Source organism: Oncorhynchus masou, unplaced genomic scaffold (genome assembly GCF_036934945.1).
Source record: "Oncorhynchus masou masou isolate Uvic2021 unplaced genomic scaffold, UVic_Omas_1.1 unplaced_scaffold_518, whole genome shotgun sequence".
In the NCBI taxonomy this organism is placed as follows: Eukaryota; Metazoa; Chordata; class Actinopteri; order Salmoniformes; family Salmonidae; genus Oncorhynchus; species Oncorhynchus masou.
In genome coordinates this window covers 407,018-431,165 of record NW_027011585.1, presented here as the reverse complement: position 1 = coordinate 431,165, position 24,148 = coordinate 407,018, and the positions used below count along the sequence as shown (strand labels likewise).

At 43.4% G+C, this 24,148-nt stretch overlaps 2 protein-coding genes and 1 long non-coding RNA gene across 4 annotated transcripts; all 3 read right to left on the bottom strand.

Annotated features, from left to right (window-relative positions):
• Nucleotides 1-585: 585 nt before the first annotated feature.
• Nucleotides 586-4,371, bottom strand: LOC135535800 (ubiquitin carboxyl-terminal hydrolase 37-like). Of its 2 annotated transcripts, XR_010454886.1 has the most exons (7): nt 4,250-4,371; nt 3,973-4,072; nt 3,764-3,843; nt 3,319-3,569; nt 2,788-2,869; nt 1,808-1,943; nt 586-1,738 (listed from the first exon to the last, which is right to left on the bottom strand). XR_010454886.1 is itself a non-coding variant. In XM_064962229.1 (6 exons), the coding sequence occupies exons 1-6, from the start codon at nt 4,360-4,362 to the stop codon at nt 1,931-1,933; spliced, it is 639 nt and encodes a 212-aa protein (XP_064818301.1). In that variant the 5' UTR covers nt 4,363-4,371; the 3' UTR covers nt 586-1,930. The 2 variants fall into 2 exon arrangements, 1 of the variants encoding a protein (XP_064818301.1); XM_064962229.1 differs by having other exon boundaries at nt 586-1,943.
• A 5,865-nt stretch (nt 4,372-10,236) lies between these two features.
• LOC135535804 (uncharacterized) lies at nt 10,237-12,539 on the bottom strand. Its single transcript, XR_010454890.1, has 3 exons — nt 12,415-12,539; nt 11,455-11,550; nt 10,237-10,998 (listed from the first exon to the last, which is right to left on the bottom strand). It is a non-coding gene; the product is annotated as an uncharacterized LOC135535804 (long non-coding RNA).
• A 5,652-nt stretch (nt 12,540-18,191) lies between these two features.
• Nucleotides 18,192-23,141, bottom strand: LOC135535815 (ubiquitin carboxyl-terminal hydrolase 37-like). Its single transcript, XM_064962244.1, has 9 exons — nt 23,008-23,141; nt 22,597-22,728; nt 21,846-21,978; nt 21,600-21,736; nt 21,311-21,410; nt 21,102-21,181; nt 20,657-20,907; nt 20,126-20,207; nt 18,192-19,138 (listed from the first exon to the last, which is right to left on the bottom strand). Exons 1-9 carry the CDS (start codon nt 23,139-23,141, stop codon nt 19,102-19,104), a joined length of 1,086 nt encoding a protein of 361 aa, XP_064818316.1. The 3' UTR covers nt 18,192-19,101.
• Nucleotides 23,142-24,148: the final 1,007 nt, after the last annotated feature.

The window sequence follows — 24,148 nt, the reverse complement described above, 5'->3', positions numbered from 1 at the left end:
GTAATGGTGAGAGGTTAGCATGTCTTGGGGGTATGATATAAAATACTAATCTTCCCTATTATTGGTAATGGTGATAGGTTAGCATGTCTTGGGGGTATGATATAAAATGCTAACCTCCCCTATTATTGGTAATGGTGAGAGGTTAGCATGTCTTGGGGGTATGATATAAAATGCTAACCTTCCCTATTATTGGTAATGGTGAGAGGTTAGCATGTCTTGTGGGTATGATATAAAATGCTAATCTCGCCTATTATTGGTAATGGTGAGAGGTTAGCATGTCTTGGGGGTATGATATAAAATGCTAACCTTCCCTATTATTGGTAATGGTGAGAGGTTAGCATGTCTTGGGGGTATGATCCTCTGTAACTTTCTCACTCAACATTATTTAACATTCAATAAATTAAAGGTGACATTCTGTACAGTCACCCCATATGAAACATTTGATCTCCAATCCAAAACGGTGGCGTATAGAGCCAAATGAAAAGTTGTAGCTTCACTGTCCAAATAAATACGTAAGGGAGCGTACGTGAGATAAGAAAAGACAGAGTGTCACGTCACACAGCCTTTAACAGTGACAGGTCACAATGGTACAGTAAGGGTGTGGCGTCATTGTAAACATCGTTGATATTAAGCATCTCAATCACATCACGAGAAAGGGAAGGAGTTCCCATAGGTCGTTTGGTGACCCATTACTCTACTCACAGAACCAAGGTCACATCCGTAGCCCAGCATTTTCATGTCTGCATTTATTCAAATACAACTGGAGAGTAACTTCAAAAGATACTCATAGCACCTCTGAATCTTTATGTGACATTCCTCCTCCAGACCTGATTGGGTGTTAGAAGGCTCCATTACAGCTGCTTCCCTTTGTCACGTTTCCTGTTAGGACCGGCCTGAATCCCAGACCATAAATCTTCCTGAGTTAAAGAGTTACAACGGTCAACAGAATCATCTTAAATGGGATTTTCTTACATTTGCTTGTCTTTATTAATATTGCAGGTCATCCGGTGTGACCATGCTGAATAAGAGGTTAGACACCACAGTGTATTTCACAACAGGAGGATTTCAAACCAAACCAAATAGAAGGGATGTTATACCCTCTAAATAATCACACTCTCTGTCCACCACATCTACATGTGTACTACATTTAGTGTGTATACTTTATACATTAGGTGAAGTAGTCAAGACAAGGGCAGGTATTGATGACATAAGCTACTGAAAGAATGTTCATGCTCGTGTTGAAGAGCAGCATGATTGAAGTTGGGCTGAATGCTGCACCTGTTGAGGCAGGTCTGAGGGTGTTGGGGCTGGGTCTTGTTCTGCCCATGTTGAGACTGGGCCTGGTTCTTCCCATGTTGAGGCTGGGCTGGGTGTGTTGATGTTGGGCCCAGTGCTGCCCATGTTGAGACTGGGCCTGGTTCTTCCCATGTTGAGGCTGGTCTGGGGGTGTTGGGGCTGGGTCTTGTTCTGCCCATGTTGAGACTGGGCCTGGTTCTTCCCATGTTGAGGCTGGGCTGGGTGTGTTGATGTTGGGCCCAGTGCTGCCCATGTTGAGACTGGGCCTGGTTCTTCCCATGTTGAGGCTGGTCTGGGGGTGTTGAAAATGGTCCAGATGCTGCCTTTGTTGAGGCTGGGCTGGGGGTTTTGAGGCTGGTCCAGGTGCTGCCCCTGTTTAGGCTGGGGCTGATGCTGGTGGCCCTGTTAGGCCCTGTGTGCTGGGGCCTCCCGCTCTATTGCCCTGTAGGGTGAAAGGAACCGTACACATAAATAGCAACACAAGAATATAGATGGTGAGAGTAAGCAGTACCTGGACATATAGAAGAGCATGTAGGCACTCCGGGCTCTGGTCCTCAGCACAGTGGCTTCATTGGACATTGACACCTGGCTGTCGTTACAGCAGAACCAGTTTCCACTGGCATGCAATATGTCACTAATGTAGTGCCCTGTGGAACAAGGAAGACAGACTAGAGGTCAAGGGTCAGGCTATTGTGGGTAATAGAGTGTTTTGTAACAGTTAAACAGTTCATTTGGGAGGTATTTTATCTGTTACATGTGTCAAGTTTTGAAATCAGAGATAAACAAATACACATAACATATAATTAGGCATGCCTCTCCATTCTTTTGAATTAAATTGAGCAAACTCTAAACATATTGCAGTGCTTGTTGGGATGACACTTCACTGAAGCCTGAAGCCTTGCTCGCTTGGCCGAAATGGCTGTTGAAATGTCTAATTATCCCCTAAAACTGGGTTCCACAAATGGCGGCCCGCAAGACAAATTTGGCCCAAGGATGATTTTATTTGGCCCCCTATGTTTTCTAACCAAATAAAACGTAATTGTTAAAAGACTGTAAAAACACCAGCAAATCAGCTCCAAGTGATTTTCATTTTGGAAATCTGTTTCAAAGTATTCCCACGCACAATAAAGAGATATATATGTGGTTGTACACAAATGTAAGCAAGGTTTGAAATTAGTCAAATATTATATCTGTTTGGCCTTCCTACGGTATATTTGCAGTCTACAAATTTTAGAGAAAAAAATGGTTGATGATCCCTGGCCTTCACCCTCGATACTTTTCACTCCCTCAGCTTCGGGATGCTTGTGTATTCGGCAGAGGCACATGTGAACATGCAAATTGAGATCCAAGGAGAAGGGAGTGATTTGGAATTCAGCTGATGTCATATGTATTGTGCATCTGCATGTGTGTGTAAGTCGCTCTGGATAAGAGCGTCTGCTAAATGACTTAAATGTAAATGTAAATGTAATGTGTTTGATGGTATTTACTTACCGGAGGTTGCGGTGCCTCCCAAATGAGAGACGACGCCAGTCAGCTGGTAGTAACCATTCACTGACTGCACTGGCTTCTGCTTCTGTAAGAAAACACATGTGATCATAGGATTCTCATTTCCTCTACAGTCCACCACACTGTCTACAGTCTACTACAGTACTAGTCTATTACAGGAGGTCTACTACATTGTGTACTCCTCATAACTATCTCAGTGTTCTGTCATAACTTATTTTTCACTGCGTTCACTCTCTCTCTCTATCTCTCTCTCTCTTCTCACCACTGAGGCTGTCAGCAACACTTTCCCTGGTTCCTGCTCATTTGAATCTGAGGGGTCAAATATACATATCAAGAGCTGTGAAAACGTGGTCACTTGTCTGAATTGCTCTGGACTAAATCAGCTCCCATACATCACTAAAGATGTCTGAGAAACATTTTAAATTGCAGCTAGATTCTCTGTCATCTGGACCGTTTTGGGAGTGGGTGGTTTGTGTGATGTTGGAGCAAGAATAGTGTTATGGTGCCATGACCTACCTGAACAGAAGAGGGCGCTGTCTTTGGTCTCTCCAGGTGGGCTGGAGACTTGGCTGGCGAGGGTCTGGGGGATGGACCCCTGGATGCTGGGGGCCTGGCTGGTGAGGGCCTGTGGGCTGGCACTGTGCAGGTGTGGCACCATGTCCCCACAGAGGGTGGAGAGCCTCAGCTCCGAAGGAAACAAAAGAGGAGCCTCCAGCTTCTCCAACCCCCCAGGTCCTCCAAACCTCTTCAGATGCAGAACCAGCACACTGCCCAGAAACAGAGAGGAAGAGAGATGAACAGACAGACAATGAAACCAGTCAACAACATAACAGATGAGTGAAATGTGTTTGGCGGTGCACACCTCTAAGTCCTACAACCTGCTCAGGAAGGTAACTACTCCTAAAGGCTCAGGACATTAAACACTGCTAGTACTATGAGAGGTTATAAAGGGACAACTCACAGAGGCAGTGTGTGGAACTGCTCCACCTTTGAGGCGTGGAGGCCTTTACAGCCCTCACATGTGAATTCAACCTTTTCACTCTGGTTAGAAACAAAAGCATTACATATTGAATGATACCACTACAATAATAAGATAGCGTATTCTGAGGCAGTGGGCAGCTTGCCCTGGGTGTTAGTCTCTACATGCAGGGCTGAGCCCTAAGTGCTGACTTTGAAAGTGAGTGCCAGGCTGCTCAGCAAGGTGCGCTCAGGGCTGAAGTCCAATGAGAGGTGGTTGTAGTCCTCTCTGGTAGACGACTCGCGCCCACAGCTTCAGAAGCAGGACAAAGAGAAGGAAAAATGCACCAAGTCTGTTTCAGGTCTCTACAATGTTTCTGTTATGCCATGTGTTTTGTAATATTAATATATACTGTATATATATATATATATATATATATAGAAAGATCATGTTCTCAGTAGATACATTACAACCAATGGGAGCTCTTACCTGGTACATGTGCGCACCGACACAAGTTGGAACTCCAGCTGGGAAACAGGGCAGGTATAGTTCATCCCGAGTGTCTTCAGAATCATGCCCTCCTCCTTCAGCTGGCACAGCATATCGACAAGTAACTCGTGTGCGTCCTATGATGAGGAAGAGAAAGAAACGCACCAAGATAAAAGCAAATTAAAAAGAGAAAATGAACCCTTGCAAGAAGAGCACTCGTACACAAGAGAGTAGTGCCTCAGTTACCTGTTGCGTGTCCCCCAGATACTTCAAATCGTATCCCGACAAGGAGTACTTGACCTGCCACATGAGGTCTGCTTTTGAGGCCTGGTTTGCCACACTGTCAGGTCGACCAGAACGGTGCACATCAGACAGACACCTGTAGGGGAGACAGAGAGTAAGTTAGCAGCTGACTGGATGGAGTCAACCTGCTGGATTACGCCTGAAGAGGCAGATGAGTAAATACAAATATGTTTTATCTAGTGGCACCCCATCATTAGAAATGTTTCATTCGATTTGATGCAATTTCACCTTTGAGGACGGACAATGAAGCCAAACAACAAAAAAGTATTGTTTATTCTCCTAAGATATTTGGTTTGGATACTGCTCTCAATTCCAGAGCATTTTAAAAACTACCAAATTTCCCACGGTAAGGTGGAATGTTCAGTCAATGAGCATTATGGGTCATGTAGTCATTCTACACTTTCCAAATTGGCCTACAAAATGCCTACATCATAATCAGTGTGTCATTGTTGTTCCTCTTGGTTATGAAGATTCCAAAAACAAAAATAAACTGGAAAATAAACCATAAATACAATACACAGCAAAATATGAAGTGGTTAAGGTTAGGAAAAGGGTTAGGATTAGTGAAAGTGCTATCTTAACCTGCTACGACAATCCCTTTCTGTAGAAGTGGTGTGAAAAGAGTGTGTCCCTTCTTTAATTTATGACCACAATTAATGGGTGTGTGGGGTGAGTGTCTGCTTTTGAGCCTTCCCTTACCTGAGCAGGTTGGAGAAGGGGGAGGAGCTCCAGAGTTGTTCCTGGTTCAGGATATCCTTTGAGAATGATGGCAGGACCAGGAGGCACTGTAGGGTGGCGTTAAGGAAGCAAGTGTTGCCAATGTTAGGCAACCTGTGAAGAAGAAGCAGTCATCAGTGCACACATAGAGATGAATCATAACCTTCATATCTCTATAAAGTGATGATAATGGCAGGGGATACGGGATACATTATATTTAACACAAAGAAGTGGATGTCCTTTAGACCAAGATTGACATAATTCATGGGTTTATAAATATCTATTAAAACGGACATGCTCGATAGTAAGCCCTATCCCATAGTATATCAGACACTGATCTCTAAACAATAAAGAACTTATATTCAATTAATTTGCAGTGTGTTGTGGTTTACCCAAGAAGTTCCATGTTGACCAGTGCCACCCGTTCTCCTCTGGCCCCCTGGGTCTCTTCTGGCCCTCTGGTGGCTGAGCTGGCCCTGGGAAGAGTCATGCTTCTGGTGGCTGAGCTGGCCCTGGGAAGAGTCATGCTTCTGGTGGCTGAGCTGGCCCTGGGAAGAGTCATGCTTCTGGTGGCTGAGCTGGCCCTGGGAAGAGTCATGCTTCTGGTGGCTGAGCTGGCCCTGGGAAGAGTCATGCTTCTGGTGGCTGAGCTGGCCCTGGGAAGAGTCATGCTTCTGGTGGCTGAGCTGGCACTGGGAAGAGTCATGCTTCTGGTGGCTGAGCTGGCCCTGGGAAGAGTCATGCTTCTGGTGGCTGAGCTGGCACTGGGAAGAGTCATGCTTCTGGTGGCTGAGCTGGCCCTGGGAAGAGTCATGCTTCTGGTGGCTGAGACTGGTCTCTGGGGCATTGGACTAGAGTGTTCCTGAAGAGAAAGAGGTCTGGAGGAAGGAGAGAAACAGGTCTAACGCCTCCAACACAGATATTATCACTCTACACAGTCTCTCTATTAAATACTGTACTGTACTATAAACACAGCTGAGTAGTTATGCATGTACTGCTGTCCATATAAATGCAGTGTTCCAAGTAGACCAGGCCAATAGGTTAGTACTCTCTTTATCCACTAGATGTAGACTGAAGAGGCTCAAACTACAGTTTCAGGAAAATAACTTTCTGGGACTGTGTTTATCAAGTGTCTCAGAGTAGGAGTCTAGGACCAGTTTTGCATTTTAGATCATAGATCAATGAATCAGATTATTATGGACAGAGAGGACCTGATCCTAGATTAGCACTCATACTGTTGATTAACACTGGCCTTGGTCTGGTAGCACTAAACCCAACTCTCCAAAGAGACTCTCGGATGGCACTGTACTTCATGTTTGGATTACCTGACTGTTGTGCCCTCCTGACTGGTGTCTCCATGACGGTCCAGAGGGTTGGTAGGAGAGGGAGAACAAGGGTGGGACACCACTGGACAGGATTTCACTGGGGAAGGGTTTTTGGCAGGTGACCGGGGTACAGAGGGTTGTTTAGCAGGAGAGCAAGGCTGAGAGGCACATTTAACAGGAGAGGGAGGTGGATGGAGGGAGGAGAGTTGGTCAGAGGGTGAGGGGTCAGAGGTCGCGGAGCCATTCCGTTCAGAACGGTCAGATGGAATTGGAGAGGGGGATGAAGTGCCCCTCTCCTTCTTCTTTCTTGTCTTCTGCTCCACATCAACTGAATTTGCTTTCTGACGTTTTTTCTGTTGACAAGAAAATGTGATAGTGCTAAATACTCCCCCCAGATCCCCAGCCAATGGAGGAGGGGGGTCATAAGAGTATGAAGAGGTTGGCCTAAATGGAGAATTATAGGTATCTATCCTAAACCTCAAATAACACAGTATAGACAGGTTACATTGAGTGAAATTTGCAATAGCCGAACTTCATGTACATTTCATGTACACTTTTTACGTATTCGTCAATCAGAATGTCATTGTACTTTTACTCTTCCCACTAGGTTTAAGAGAAAAATACTACTCCAGAATGATAGTAGTTGTTAATTGATTAAATGACCTGATTTCATACCTTTTTGCACCAGCAGAAACAAGCCATGTCGATAACCAATGAAGACTGATACATTTCCTCATTAACCCATTGTTCAAATTGGCTTTAAGACCATTGTGATGTCATCGGTCATGTATGACACCACCATTTGGCAACCCAATCTATAACATTTAAAATATATTGTTCAATGAACAAATATGTTTTATTGAAGAGCAAAGTTATGCAGTATACATACAATATTGTAGATAATATGCTCCATTGTATTCTTGTTTCTTTTTTTACATTCATTTTTTTGTATGTTGTTTCATTAAACGTACGACCACAATAAAGGCATTTTAAGTGCCTTCATCTTCATCTTACAAGTTTTTTGATAGCTTCCATGTTGTGGTTTGGTTATCGGTTTATTTAAATGCTAAATGCTTTTTCTCTTGTTCACCAGCAGATTGACAAAGTTTTGGTTAAAAGAATGTGAACAGGTGATAGAGATTTAGCCTAAACCTCAAACAACCATCCAGATTGGTTAGGGACTGTTTTCCGTATTCAATCTTGCCCTGAGGGCAGCTCTGTCTCAAGGAGGTTGTCACGGGATACTAGGAGTGGTGGGTTGGAATCAGGCGCAGAGAGCAGGGTTCAGTATATCGTGAATTTATTCTCTGGCAAACAAACGGTCACGCCAAACACAGGGCGCCCAAACACAGGACAAAACAGTCCGGAGAATACACACATGAAACCCACACTCCAATAGAGTAACAAAAACAATCCTACACAAAACAATGGCGGGACAACCTACTATATATAGGGAAGCTAATTAAACTAAAATACACACAGGTGAAACTAATAAGACAAAACCAACAGACAAACGAAAAAGGGATCGGTAGCGACAAGTTGGACGGTGACGACGACCGCCGAGCACCGCCCGAACAGGCAGGGGAGCCAACTTCGGCGGAAGTCGTGACACACATAATGAATGTGATTGGTTCAATTAAAGCTCAATGGTCAGTGGGCAGAGCTTACAGTGCCCAGTGCGTGTAAAATACACTTGCTTGGTGATAAATTGGTGTTGAATGGAAGACATAACACAAGGTTGCTGGCATTAATTTTGTTTTCTAACCTCCAACCCCTAAACAATACTTCTTACCTAAACTTAACCCAACCCTAGCTAGAGTCCCAGGTCTGTTTAGTGCTGCCTTGCCAACTCCTACTAGCTAGAGTCCCAGGTCTGTTTAGTGCTGTCTTGCCAACTCCTACCAGCTAGAGTCCCAGGTCTGTTTAGTGCTGTCTTGTCAACTCCTACCAGCTCGAGTCCCAGGTCTGTTTAGTGCTGTCTTGCCAACTCCTACCAGCTAGAGTCCGAGGTCTGTTTAGTGCTGTCTTGCCAACTCCTACCAGCTAGAGTCCCAGGTCTGTTTAGTGCTGTCTTGCCAACTCCTACTAGCTAGAGTCCCAGGTCTGTTTAGTGCTGTCTTGCCAACTCCTACTAGCTAGAGTCCCAGGTCTGTTTAGTGCTGTCTTGCCAACTCCTACCAGCTAGAGTCCCAGGTCTGTTTAGTGCTGTCTTGCCAACTCCTACCAGCTAGAGTCCCAGGTCTGTTTAGTGCTGTCTTGCCAACTCCTACCAGCTAGAGTCCCAGGTCTGTTTAGTGCTGTCTTGCCAACTCCTACTAGCTAGAGTCCCAGGTCTGTTTAGTGCTGTCTTGCCAACTCCTACCAGCTAGAGTCCCAGGTCTGTTTAGTGCTGTCTTGCCAACTCCTACCAGCTAGAGTCCCAGGTCTGTTTAGTGCTGTCTTGCCAACTCCTACCAGCTAGAGTCCCAGGTCTGTTTAGTGCTATCTTGCCAACTCCTACCAGCTAGAGTCCCAGGTCTGTTTAGTGCTGTCTTGCCAACTCCTACTAGCTAGAGTCCCAGGTCTGTTTAGTGCTGTCTTGCCAACTCCTACTAGCTAGAGTCCCAGGTCTGTTTAGTGCTGTCTTGCCAACTCCTACCAGCTAGAGTCCCAGGTCTGTTTAGTGCTGTCTTGCCAACTCCTACCAGCTAGAGTCCCAGGTCTGTTTAGTGCTGTCTTGCCAACTCCTACCAGCTAGAGTCCCAGGTCTGTTTAGTGCTGTCTTGCCAACTGCTCCAGTGATTCTTCCTTAAAAAGTTGCATCACATTGCAGCACAACTTGCGGGCTGCCGCAGAATTCTATGGCACATTATTTATTATTTAAGTGTCAGACATTGTTGCCATTAACGCTCGTTCGAGCTAGTTTGACCACCAGAGAGCATCTTTGAGAAGCATTTGACCGTTTTTAATATGAAACTAATCGTTGGATAACAGATCTGCTCTCGGAACTCATTTACACACGTTACTGTGTGTGTTTCGTTGCTCTCTCGCACAAACACACACATACACGCTCACCCTCTATAACCACTCTTTATATTTACAGTGGTGATGGACAGCTGGAGGCATTTTGTTGTGAATTCTAAAAACCAGTTAACCTAACTCAGAAATACATTTCACTGGTTGCCATGGTGAATAATCCGATAATAATTGGTTGGACACATGAAAGGAAACAAAGAGTTTACCGGAAACTGAAAATACTTGCAGATCAATTCAGATCAACAATTTTCAATAGTAGATCTAATTACATTTAGAGGATTCTAAATTAATATCTAATGGGCTTTTATACAATGATAATGCAGGGATAATAATAAATTAATATATTTGTAGGGGTTGGGCAAATCTGGTTTTAGACTACTTAAGCGTTGAATACATTGAAGTTTGCCCATTTTGCTACACTTTACAATCGGACTCATCTCTGACTGCCTGCAAAATCTACAGTGGTACAATATAAATATATTTTTGAATTACTTTTTAAAAATGTATATGTTTATTAAGTTGTCTTGCTTTTCCCAGAGCAGCACAAAACGGTGCTGAAATAGTTGACCATACGCGGGTAGGCTTTTGCTTCAAATCCTATTGTAACAATTGGATGACATTGGGAGTTTCAGTAAGCAACAATTTGTTGCCTTCACTAGCCTACTTTATTCTTAAAATAACTCCAGCACATAAAAGAGAAAGGAGCCTTAATTAATTAAACAATAAAGTGATTTAATTCACAAATGCATTTGACTGTACTTAATATTGGCCATCAACCAGAAAAACACCATGGTTGAAACATGTTATTGATTATTTTTTTTGTTTTGTTTACTATTTGAGAATGTACACATTTATTTAAGCTACTGTGCAGTCTGACAAGTAAACATAGCCCACAGTAGATAGTAAACATGGCAAAGATGCTTAATTCCTTACATAAGGGAGAGCAGGCCATGTCAAGACGTTCTCAGTGACCTCAAGTACTCATTAACTCTGTCTTGAATGTTTTTTTCGGGTTGCATCAGTCTTGGTCACAGTATTAATGATGAACACCTGGAGGTTCACTGGTCAGCCACATTTGCCTTGGGATCCATCCCAGTTGGGGCGGCATGTCGTCTAGTGGTTAGAGCGTTGGGCCAGTAACCGGAAGGTTGTTGAATCAAATCCCTGAGCTGACAAGGTAAACACCTGTTGTTCTGCCCCTGAACAAGGCAGTTAACCCACTGTTCCTAGGACATCATTGTAAATAAGAATTTGTTCTTAAATGACTTGCCTAGTTAAATAAAAAATACAAGTATCTGTTTCTGCAAATAATGAGTGATACTGATTCATGTGCACCTTCATCAGATGAGCAGAATGGTACTGCCCTGCGTCCCCATCGATTGTGGTGTCCTATGATAGAAATGGTAGATCAATTAAGAATGAAAAGTGACTCCAACACACAAATTCTGCATAATGAATCATGTTTTAAGAATGTAGCAAAACCAACCGCTTTCATGGGAACCATGTGTTTTTAGGGAGTGGCCCGTTGTCCAGCCCTTTGGATGGTGATGTTCTAACTGTGATGTCTTATAGTTTTTAACCCTGTAGGTACTGGTATTAACCATGATATCTGACTGTTTTTAACCCTGTAGGTACTGGTATTTACCATGATATCTGACTGGTTTTAACCCTGTAGGTACTGGTATTAACCATGATTGCTGACTGTTATTAACCCTGTAGGTACTGATATTAACCATGATTTCTGACTGTTGTTAACCCTGTAGGTACTGGTATTAACCATGATATCTGACAGTTATTAACCCTGTAATGCTTCCACCTTGTGGTTAAAGTGAGAGATGAACTCACCATAGAGGTAAGTTCAGACTCAGACTCTGTAGTACAGACTCTGTTTCAAGACATTGGATAATACAATCCCAGGGGAGGGACCTTGGACCATCACATCTAATAGGGTTGAAAGGAGGAGAGGAGATAGAGACAGAGGAGGAAGAAGAAAATTAAGAGAATGAGGAAGACAAATAATTGTTGTGTTAAGATTTAGAGGAGAGTATGTAGTCACACTGTACTCTGTAAAATGTTTCTTCATTATTTTGATTAGAAACATGTCATGTGATTTGAAGTAGGCTTATGCTTAGTAAAAAGAAAGTGGGTCCAATTATTAACCTGTGATCATCACTTTAATAATAAGAATAACAAAGTCACAGATCAATAAATAAAGGAGCAATGTTCTTTAACAAGGTCTACCAGCTTCCTGATTGAATGTGATTGGATACTTAAAACAGTGTGACCTCGACACACAGAGGGCAGAACAGTGCTGAGATCACACACACACACACACACACACACACACACACACACACACACAATGCTAATGAAAGGTGAGAATGACTCACAACCTTCATTGTACAAGGGACAGCATGTAGGTTACCAATGACAACACCAATCACCAGTGGAGCTGAGAACAGGTGAAACAGATCAGAACGTGACATGAAATAGCTTTTGACTTCTATGATATAGCCTGCAGTAGCCTATATGTGGTGCTCAATGCAGGCATACATTGCAGGACACTTTTAAAACGTTTTACATTATGAAGATATTGACATTAATTCATAATTTTTTATTTGGTCTGTAACATCATGGGCCAAATAGGTGACTGTAAATGGTATTGTAATTGTATTATGCCAGACACCACTCTACAAAATAAAATTAGACAATGTAGGCTACACCTCTGCCTATAAACGTATTTACATATTCAAACCTGTCTCAAAATACAACATCGCCCCTTTAATTAAGACATCAGCTTTTTACCTATCTGGCTTTTCAAAGACAGCTTGAAGTGTTGGCTCCTCGTTTTGTGCTCCTATACCCATATTAATGTAGAACTGGGCTAATAACTCGTCAACTAGCAAAGAATATCAACAAATGTGCCCACGAGCCGCTCTGATCTGATGTGAAAAGCGCGTTCACTCCTGGGTGATTGAAAGACCAGTCTTGCGCAACCCCCTGCCAATTAAATTCTACCCCGTTGTGCTGTGGCTCTGCCAACAACAAATTCACAGACTCAATTTTGGAAAATTAAATTTGTTATGTTTTGTTGCATTGAAAATAGGCTGATATAATATTGATACGATCCCTGATAAAACATTGATCTTTATAGTGCAAACTAATGGGGTTGAACTCAGTGAAGTTCAATCTCTTCCACCTCTGTGTTGCATGGCGTTTCTTCTGTGCAGCAGTCCTGGAGGAAGTGCGCGGCCGCTTAGTTCAGAGGGAACATGGCTGTCTGCAACACAGTCTTGTTTTTTTATGGTTCAAGGTCACGGTAATAGAAGGAGAAACTGAGCTTGTAGAAATGGCCAGTAGGGGGAGACAAACACTTATAAAAGTAGGTATTACACCCAACAAGAGGGACTTTTCTGACCAGCATTCAACTACAACCAGATGATAGACCAAACCCAAAACTGACCATTACCTTAACCCTAACCCAACCTTATATCCATGGATGAAAAGTGGCCTGTGTTTTCAGGTCAGAGGCAGTACATAAGACCTACATAGAATGTGAATAATGACATAAATCTCAATTGTCACCATATCCCCTGTATAGTGCACTACCTTTGACCAGGGTCCATCACTATGTAGGAAAAAGGGTTCAATTTGCGACACATAGAGTTTAGGGATGTTTTTGCTGGATCACCTATTGTATTGTAATTTCAGTTGATTTCAGCATGTGTTGCTGTGCCAAATCATATTTAGCCCATACCACTGACTTCCTTTAATAACAGCTTCCTGTCTGTCTGTCTGTCTGTCTGTCTGTCTGTCTGTCTGTCTGTCTGTCTGTCTGTCTGTCTGTCTGTCTGTCTGTCTGTCTGTCTGTCTGTCTGTCTGTCTGTCTGTCTGTCTGTCTGTCTGTCTGTCTGTCTGTCTGTCTGTCTGTCTGTCTGTCTGTCTGTCTGTCTGTCTGTCAGTCAGTCAGTCAGTCAGTCAGTCAGTCAGTCAGTCAGTCAGTCAGTCAGTCAGTCAGTCAGTCAGTCAGTCAGTCTGTCAGTCAGTCAGTGGTTGGTGGTTATTAGCAGACCTGGGCCACATATTCATTAGGGCACACCATCGTAAAATGGTTTACAACGGCAAAACAAAACACTTTATTCTTATTGGACAGGTACAGTTAGTCCCTCCCTGTTTCAGTTTTCTATCTTACATTTGGTTCCTAATGAATATGACCCAAATACTTGAGCTGTGCTTGGTTGAGATTGCCTGGCTTAATAGAAGCAACAGAATAGCCCCAAACGCCCCAAACGCTCGACGTATTTGACAGATTTCTAATTCTAGTTATTTAAATCATCCAGAGACATTATTAAGATACATCCAATATGTTAATCAGTGATACAGAGTAGTAAGAGATCATATAACAGGGTGTGTGTCTGGTGTATGTATTTGAATTTGCATTTATTATGGGTCCTCATTAGTTCCTGAGAGAATGTAGGAGAGGATTGTGGTATGTTATCGTGTGTGTGTGTGCGTGTGTCTGTGCATATGTTTGTGTTGCTTCACAGTATGCGGGTGGAACTTACTCCAGAAGACCAGGAAATTACTCAGGAATCAGGAAAAAAGGTGGAAAGAAGGTGTCCCAACACTAACCAGCCAGGACATGTTACTGCATAACCAGCCAGGACATGTTACTGTATAACCAGCCAGGACATGTTACTGTATAACCAGCCAGGACATGTTACTGTATAACCAGCCAGGACATGTTACTGTATAACCAGCTATGACATGTTACTGTACAACCAGCTATGACATGTTTCTGTTCCACAAATCCCCACCTACAACAGGGTCAAAAGCAGTCAGCTTTTGACTGTCACGTCCTGATTTGTTTCACCTGTCCATGAGCTTGTCTCCACCCCTCTCCAGGTGTCGTTCATCTTTCCCATTATCCCCTGGGTACTTATACCTGTGCTCTCTGTTTATCTGTTGCCAGTTTGTCAAGTCAATCAGCATTTTGTCTCAGCTCCTCAGTCTCTATTTTTCTCGCCCTCCTGGTTTTGACCCTTCCTGCCCTGACACTGAGCCCGTCTGCCTGACCACTCTGCCAGCCCTGACCCTGAGTCTGCCTGCCGTCCTGTGCCTTTGCCCCTACTCTGGGTTACCTCCCTCTGCCTGACCTGACCCTGAGCCTGCCTGCCGTCCTGTACCCTTGCCCCACTACTCTGGATTATCGACCTCTGCCTGACCTGACCCTGAGCCTGCCTGCCGTCCTGTACCCTTGCCCCACTACTCTGGTTTACCTCCCTCTGCCTGACCTGACCCTGAGCCTGCCTGCCGTCCTGTACCCTTGCCCCACTACTCTGGATTATCGACCTCTGCCTGTTTTGAACTGCTTTAAGACACTGTAGCTATAGTTAGAAAACATTGTTGAAAATGTCTGAGTCCATCTACACCAAGCCAGATATGACAGAGGTGCAATGGAAGAGAGGATTGTGGATATCTACATCAGTGCAGAGACCCTGAGAAACGGTGAGACCAGCACCTCAACACATCTGCAGAATGGCCAGCAACATAACAGTTACAACACCCATACTGAAGAGAGAGAGACCAGCTACAGACTAGCTAAGACCACCTGACCAAAGAGAGACCAGCTACAGACTAGCTAAGACCACCTGACCAAAGAGAGACCAGCTACAGACCAGTTTTAACAACCTGACTGAAGAGAGAGATCAGTCATATCATGTATTATATTATCACACTAAGGGTGGTGGGAGTCATATCATGTATTATATTATCAAACTAAGACTGGTGGGAGTCATATAATGTATTACATTATCAAACGAAGACTGGTGGGAGTCATATCATGTAGTAGGTCATCAAACTAAGACTGGTGGGAGTCATATCACGTATTATATTATCAAACTAAGGCAGGTGGGAGTCATATCATGTATTATATTGTCAAACAAAGGCTGGTGGGAGTCATATCATGTATTATATTATCACACTAACGGTGGTGGGAGTCATTCCAAGTAGTATATTATCAAACTAAGGCAGGTGGGAGTCATGTCATGTGGTGTATTATCAAACTAAGGCTGCAGGGAGTCATATGTAGTTTATTATAAAACTAAGGCTGGTGGAGTAATATATAGTGTGGTGTGAGTCAAATCACACATTATATTATCAAACTAAGGCTGGTGGGAGTCATATCATGTATTATATTATCAAACTAAGACTGGTGGGAGTCATATCATGTATTATATTATCACACTAACGGTGGTGGGAGTCATTCCAAGTAGTATATTATCAAACTAAGGCAGGTGGGAGTCATGTCATGTGGTGTATTATCAAACTAAGGCTGCAGGGAGTCATATGTAGTTTATTATCAAACTAAGGCTGGTGGGAGTCATGTGTATTATATTATCAAACTAAGGCTGCAGGGAGACATATGTAGTTTATTATCAAACTTAGGCTCGTGGGAGTCATGTGTATTATATTATCAAACTAAGGCTGGTGGGAGTCATATCATGTATTATATTATCAAACTAAGACTGGTGGGAGTCATGTGTATTATATTATCAAACTAAGGCTGGTGGGAGTCATATCATGTATTATATTATCAAACTAAGACTGGTGGGAGTCATGTGTATTATATTATCAAACGAAGGCTGGTGGGAGTCATGTGTATTATATTATCAAACTAATGCTGGTGGGAGTCATATGTAGTTTATTATCACACTAAGGCTGGTGGGAGTCATATCATGTAGTATATTATCACACTAAGGCTGGCGGGAGTCATAGTATGTATTATATGATCAAACTAAGGCTGGTGGGAGTCATATCATGTAGTATATTATCACACTAAGGCTGGCGGGAGTCATATCATGTAGTATATTATCACACTAAGGCTGGCGGGAGTCATATCATGTAGTATATTATCACACTAAGGCTGGTGGGAGTCATAGTATGTATTATATGATCAAACTAAGGCTGGTGGGAGTCATATCATGTATTATATTATCAAACTAAGACTGGTGGGAGTCATGTGTATTATATTATCAAACGAAGGCTGGTGGGAGTCATGTGTATTATATTATCAAACTAATGCTGGTGGGAGTCATATGTAGTTTATTATCACACTAAGGCTGGTGGGAGTCATATCATGTAGTATATTATCACACTAAGGCTGGTGGGAGTCATAGTATGTATTATATGATCAAACTAAGGCTGGTGGGAGTCATATCATGTAGTATATTATCACACTAAGGCTGGCGGGAGTCATATCATGTAGTATATTATCACACTAAGGCTGGCGGGAGTCATATCATGTAGTATATTATCACACTAAGGCTGGTGGGAGTCATAGTATGTATTATATGATCAAACTAAGGCTGGTGGGAGTCATATCATGTAGTATATTATCACACTAAGGCTGGCGGGAGTCATATCATGTAGTATATTATCACACTAAGGCTAGTGGGAGTCATAGTATGTATTATATGATCAAACTAAGGCTGGTGGGAGTCATATCATGTAGTATATTATCACACTAAGGCTGGTGGGAGTCATAGTATGTATTATATGATCAAACTAAGGCTGGTGGGAGTCACGTGGTTGCCAGTGTTTCTAATCCACTATGAAAAAGAGTTTCACTATCATGTCTTGGGGGTATGATATAAAATGCTAACCTTCCCTATTATTGGTAATGGTGAGAGGTTAGCATGTCTTGGGGGTATGATATAAAATGCTAACCTTCCCTATTATTGGTAATGGTCAGAGGTTAGCATGTCTTGGGGGTATGATTTAAAATGCTAACCTTCCCTATTATTGGTAATGGTGAGAGGTTAGCATGTCTTGGGGGTATGATATAAAATGCTAATCTCCCCTATTATTGGTAATGGTGAGAGGTTAGCATGTCTTGGGGGTATGATATAAAATGCTAATCTCCCCTATTATTGGTAATGGTTAGAGGTAAGCATGTCTTGGGGGTATGATATAAAATGCTAAACTTCCCTATTATTGGTAATGGTGAGAGGTTAGCATGTCTTGGGGGTATGATGTAAAATGCTAACCTCCCCTATTATTGGTAATGGTGAGAGGCTAGCATGTCTTGGGGATATGATATAAAATGCTAACCTTCCCTATTATTGGTAATGGTGAGAGGCTAGCATGTCTTGGGGGTATGATATAAAATGCCAACCTCCACTATTATTGGTAATGGTGAGAGGTTAGCATGTCTTGGGGGTATGATATAAAATGCTAACCTTCCCAATTATTGGTAATGGTGAGAGGTTAGCATGTCTTGGGGGTATGATATAAAATGCTAACCTTCCCTATTATTGGTAATGGTGAGAGGTTAGTATGTCTTGGGGGTATGATATAAAATGCTAACCTTCCCTATTATTGGTAATGGTGAGAGGTTAGCATGTCTTGGGGGTATGATATAAAATGCTAACCTTCCCAATTATTGGTAATGGTGAGAGGTTAGTATGTCTTGGGGGTATGATATAAAATGCTAACCTTCCCTATTATTGGTAATGGTGAGAGGTTAGCATGTCTTGGGGGTATGATATAAAATCATAGAACCAAGGTCACATCCGTAGCCCAGCATTTTCATGTCTGTATTTATTCAAATGGAATACAACTGGAGAGTAACTTCAAAAGATACTCATAGCACCTCTGAATCTTTATGTGACATTCCTCCTCCAGACCTGATTGGGTGTTAGAAGGCTCCATTACAGCTGCTTCCCTTTGTCACGTTTCCTGTTAGGACCGGCCTGAATCCCAGACCATAAATCTTCCTGAGTTAAAGAGTTACAACGGTCAACAGAATCATCTTAAATGGGATTTTCTTACATTTGCTTGTCTTTATTAATATTGCAGGTCATCCGGTGTGACCATGCTGAATAAGAGGTTAGACACCACAGTGTATTTCACAACAGGAGGATTTCAAACCAAACCAAATAGAAGGGAAGTTATACCCTCTAAATAATCACACTCTCTGTCCACCACATCTACATGTGTACTACATTTAGTGTGTATACTTTATACATTAGGTGAAGTAGTCAAGACAAGGGCAGGTATTGATGACATAAGCTACTGAAAGAATGTTCATGCTAGTGTTGAAGAGCAGCATGATTGAAGTAGGGCTGAATGCTGCACCTGTTGAGGCAGGTCTGAGGGTGTTGGGGCTGGGTCATGTTCTGCCCATGTTGAGACTGGGCCTGGTTCTTCCCATGTTGAGGCTGGGCTGGGTGTGATGATGTTGGGCCCAGTGCTGCCCCTGTTATGGCTGGGCTCGGGGTTGTTGATGTTGGGCCAAATGCTACCCCTTTCGAGGCAGGTGTGTGAGGGTTGAGGCTGGGCTGGGGGTTTTGAGACTGGGCCTGGTACTACCCCTGTTGAGGCTGGGCTGGGGGTTTGAGGCTGGGCCTGGTACTACCCCTGTTGAGTCAGGTCTGAGTGCTGGTCCAGGTGCTGCCCCTGTTTAGGCTGGGGCTGATGCTGGTGGCCCTGTTAGGCCCTGTGTGCTGGGGCCTCCCGCTCTCTTGCCCTGTAGGGTGAAAAGAACCGTACACATAAATAGCAACACAAGAATATAGATGGTGAGAGTAAGCAGTACCTGAACATATAGAAGAGCATGTAGGCACTCCGGGCTCTGGTCCTCAGCACAGTGGCTTCATTGGACATTGACACCTGGCTGTCGTTACAGCAGAACCAGTTTCCACTGGCATGCAATATGTCACTAATGTAGTGCCCTGTGGAACAAGGAAGACAGACTAGAGGTCAAGGGTCAGGCTATTGTGGGTAATAGAGTGTTTTGTAACAGTTAAACAGTTCATTTGGGAGGTATTTTATCTGTTACATGTGTCAAGTTTTGAAATCAGAGATAAACAAATACACATAACATATAATTAGGCATGCCTCTCCATTCTTTTGAATTAAATTGAGCAAACTCTAAACATATTGCAGTGCTTGTTGGGATGACACTTCACTGAAGCCTGAAGCCTTGCTCGCTTGGCCGAAATGGCTGTTGAAATGTCTAATTATCCCCTAAAACTGGGTTCCACAAATGGCGGCCCGCGAGACAAATTTGGCCCAAGGATGATTTTATTTGGCCCCCTATGTTTTCTAACCAAATAAAACGTAATTGTTAAAAGACTGTAAAAACACCATCAAATCAGCTCCAAGTGATTTTCATTTTGGAAATCTGTTTCAAAGTATTCCCACGCACAATAAAAAGCTATATATGTGGTTGTACACAAATGTAAGCAAGGTTTGAAATTAGTCAAATATTATATTTGTTTGGCCTTCCTACGGTATATTTGCAGTCTACAAATTTTAGAAAAAAAATGGTTGATGATCCCTGGCCTTCACCCTCGATACTTTTCACTCCCTCAGCTTCGGGATGCTTGTGTATTCGGCAGAGGCACATGTGAACATGCAAATTGAGATCCAAGGAGAAGGGAGTGATTTGGAATTCAGCTGATGTCATATGTATTGTGCATCTGCATGTGTGTGTTTGATGGTATTTACTTACCGGAGTTTGCGGAGCCTCCCAAATGAGAGACGACGCCAGTCAGCTGGTAGTAACCATTCACTGACTGCACTGGCTTCTGCTTCTGTAAGAAAACACATGTGATCATAGGATTCTCATTTCCTCTACAGTCCACCACACTGTCTACAGTCTACTACAGTACTAGTCTATTACAGGAGGTCTACTACATTGTGTACTCCTCATAACTATCTCAGTGTTCTGTCATAACTTATTTTTCACTGCGTTCACTCTCTCTCTCTATCTCTCTCTCTCTTCTCACCACTGAGGCTGTCAGCAGCACTTTCCCTGGTTCCTGCTCATTTGAATCTGAGGGGTCAAATATACATATCAAGAGCTGTGAAAACGTGGTCACTTGTCTGAATTGCTCTGGACTAAATCAGCTCCCATACATCACTAAAGATATCTGAGAAACATTTTAAATTGCAGCTAGATTCTCTGTCATCTGGACCGTTTTGGGAGTGGGTGGTTTGTGTGATGTTGGAGCAAGAATAGTGTTATGGTGCCATGACCTACCTGAACAGAAGAGGGCGCTGTCTTTGGTCTCTCCAGGTGGGCTGGAGACTTGGCTGGCGAGGGTCTGGGGGATGGACCCCTGGATGCTGGGGGCCTGGCTGGTGAGGGCCTGTGGGCTGGCACTGTGCAGGTGTGGCACCATGTCCCCACAGAGGGTGGAGAGCCTCAGCTCCGAAGGAAACAAAAGAGGAGCCTCCAGCTTCTCCAACCCCCCAGGTCCTCCAAACCTCTTCAGATGCAGAACCAGCACACTGCCCAGAAACAGAGAGGAAGAGAGATGAACAGACAGACAATGAAACCAGTCAACAACATAACAGATGAGTGAAATGTGTTTGGCGGTGCTCACCTCTAAGTCCTACAACCTGCTCAGGAAGGTAACTACTCCTAAAGGCTCAGGACATTAAACACTGCTAGTACTATGAGAGGTTATAAAGGGACAACTCACAGAGGCAGTGTGTGGAACTGCTCCACCTTTGAGGCGTGGAGGCCTTTACAGCCCTCACATGTGAATTCAACCTTTTCACTCTGGTTAGAAACAAAAGCATTACATATTGAATGATACCACTACAATAATAAGATAGCGTATTCTGAGGCAGTGGGCAGCTTGCCCTGGGTGTTAGTCTCTACATGCAGGGCTGAGCCCTAAGTGCTGACTTTGAAAGTGAGTGCCAGGCTGCTCAGCAAGGTGCGCTCAGGGCTGAAGTCCAATGAGAGGTGGTTGTAGTCCTCTCTGGTAGACGACTCGCGCCCACAGCTTCAGAAGCAGGACAAAGAGAAGGAAAAATGCACCAAGTCTGTTTCAGGTCTCTACAATGTTTCTGTTATGCCATGTGTTTTGTAATATTAATATATACTGTATATATATATATATATATATATATATATATATATATAGAAAGATCATGTTCTCAGTAGATACATTACAACAAATGGGAGCTCTTACCTGGTACATGTGCGCACCGACACAAGTTGGAACTCCAGCTGGGAAACAGGGCAGGTATAGTTCATCCCGAGTGTCTTCAGAATCATGCCCTCCTCCTTCAGCTGGCACAGCATATCCACAAGTAACTCGTGTGCGTCCTATGATGAGGAAGAGAAAGAAACACACCAAGATAAAAGCAAATTAAAAAGAGAAAATGAACCCTTGCAAGAAGAGCACTCGTACACAAGAGAGTAGTGCCTTAGTTACCTGTTGCGTGTCCCCCAGATACTTCAAATCGTATCCCGACAAGGAGTACTTGACCTGCCACATGAGGTCTGCTTTTGAGGCCTGGTTTGCCACACTGTCAGGTCGACCAGAACGGTGCACATCAGACAGACACCTGTAGGGGAGACAGAGAGTAAGTTAGCAGCTGTCTGGATGGTGTCAACCTACTGGCTTACGCCTGAATGAGATGAGTAAATACAAATATGTTTTATCTAGTGGCACCCCATCATTAGAAATGTTTCATTCGATTTGATGCAATTTCACCTTTGAGGACGGACAATGAAGCCAAACAACAAAAAAGTATTGTTTATTCTCCTAAGATATTTGGTTTGGATACTGCTCTCAATTCCAGAGCATTTTAAAAAACTACCAAATTTCCCTCGTAAGGTGGAATGTTCAGTCAATGAGCATTATGGGTCATGTAGTCATTCTACACTTTCCAAATTGGCCTACAAAATGCCTACATCATAATCAGTGTGTCATTGTTGTTCCTCTGGGTTATGAAGATTCCAAAAACAAAAAGAAACTGGAAAATAAACCATAAATACAATACACAGCAAAATATGAAGTGGTTAAGGTTAGGAAAAGGGTTAGGATTAGTGAAAGTGCTATCTTAACCTGCTACGACAATCCCTTTCTGTAGAAGTGGCGTGAAAAGAGTGTCCCTTCTTTAATTTATGACCACAATTAATGGGTGTGTGGGGTGAGTGTCTGCTTTTGAGCCTTCCCTTACCTGAGCAGGTTGGAGAAGGGGGAGGAGCTCCAGAGTTGTTCCTGGTTCAGGATTTCCTTTGAGAATGATGGCAGGACCAGGAGGCACTGTAGGGTGGCGTTAAGGAAGCAAGTGTTGCCAATGTTAGGCAACCTGTGAAGAAGAAGCAGTCATCAGAACACACATAGAGATGAATCATAACCTTCATATCTCTATAAAGTGATGATAATGGCAAGGGATACGGGATACATTATATTTAACACAAAGAAGTGGATGTCCTTTAGACCAAGATTGACATAATTCATGGGTTTATAAATATCTATTAAAACGGACATGCTCGATAGTAAGCCCTATCCCCATAGTATATCAGACACTGATCTCTAAACAATAAAGAACTTATATGCAATTAATTTGCAGTGTGTTGTGGTTTACCCAAGAAGTTCCATGTTGACCAGTGCCACCCGTTCTCCTCTGGCCCCCTGGGTCTCTTCTGGCCCTCTGGTGGCTGAGCTGGCCCTGGGAAGAGTCATGCTTCTGGTGGCTGAGCTGGCCCTGGGAAGAGTCATGCTTCTGGTGGCTGAGCTGGCCCTGGGAAGAGTCATGCTTCTGGTGGCTGAGACTGGTCTCTGGGGCATTGGACTAGAGTGTTCCTGAAGAGACAGAGGTCTGGAGGAAGGAGAGAAACAGGTCTAACGCCTCCAACACAGAGATATTATCACTCTACACAGTCTCTCTATTAAATACTGTACCCTACTATAAACACAGCTGAGTAGTTATGCATGTACTGCTGTCCATATAAATGCAGTGTACCAAGTAGACCAGGCCAATAGGTTAGTACTCTCTTTATCCACTAGATGTAGACAGAAGAGGCTCAAACTACAGTTTCAGGAAAATAACTTTCTGGGACTGTGTTTATCAAGTGTCTCCGAATAGGAGTCTGATCTCGGACCAGTTTTGCATTTTAGATCATAGATCAATGAATCAGATTATTATGGACAGAGAGGACCTGATCCTAGATTAGCACTCATACTGTTGATTAACACTGGCCTTGGTCTGGTAGCACTAAACCCAACTCTCCAATGAGACTCTAGGATGGCACTGTACTTTATGTTTGGATTACCTGACTGTTGTGCCCTCCTGACTGGTGTCTCCATGACGGTCCAGAGGGTTGGTAGGAGAGGGAGAACAAGGTTGGGACACCACTGGACAGGATTTCACTGGGGAAGGGTTTTTGGCAGGTGACCGGGGTACAGAGGATTGTTTTGCAGGAGAGCAAGGCTGAGAGGCACATTTAACAGGAGAGGGAGGTGGATGGAGGGAGGAGAGTTGGTCAGAGGGTGAGGGGTCAGAGGTCGCGGAGCCATTCCGTTCAGAACGGTCAGATGGAATTGGAGAGGGGGATGAAGTGCCCCTCTCCTTCTTCTTTCTTGTCTTCTGCTCCACATCAACTGAATTTGCTTTCTGACGTTTCTGTTGACAATGGAGGAGGGGGGGTCATAAGAGTAGGAAGAGGTTGGCCTAAATGGAGAATCATAGGTATCTATCCTAAACCTAAAATAGCACATTATAGACA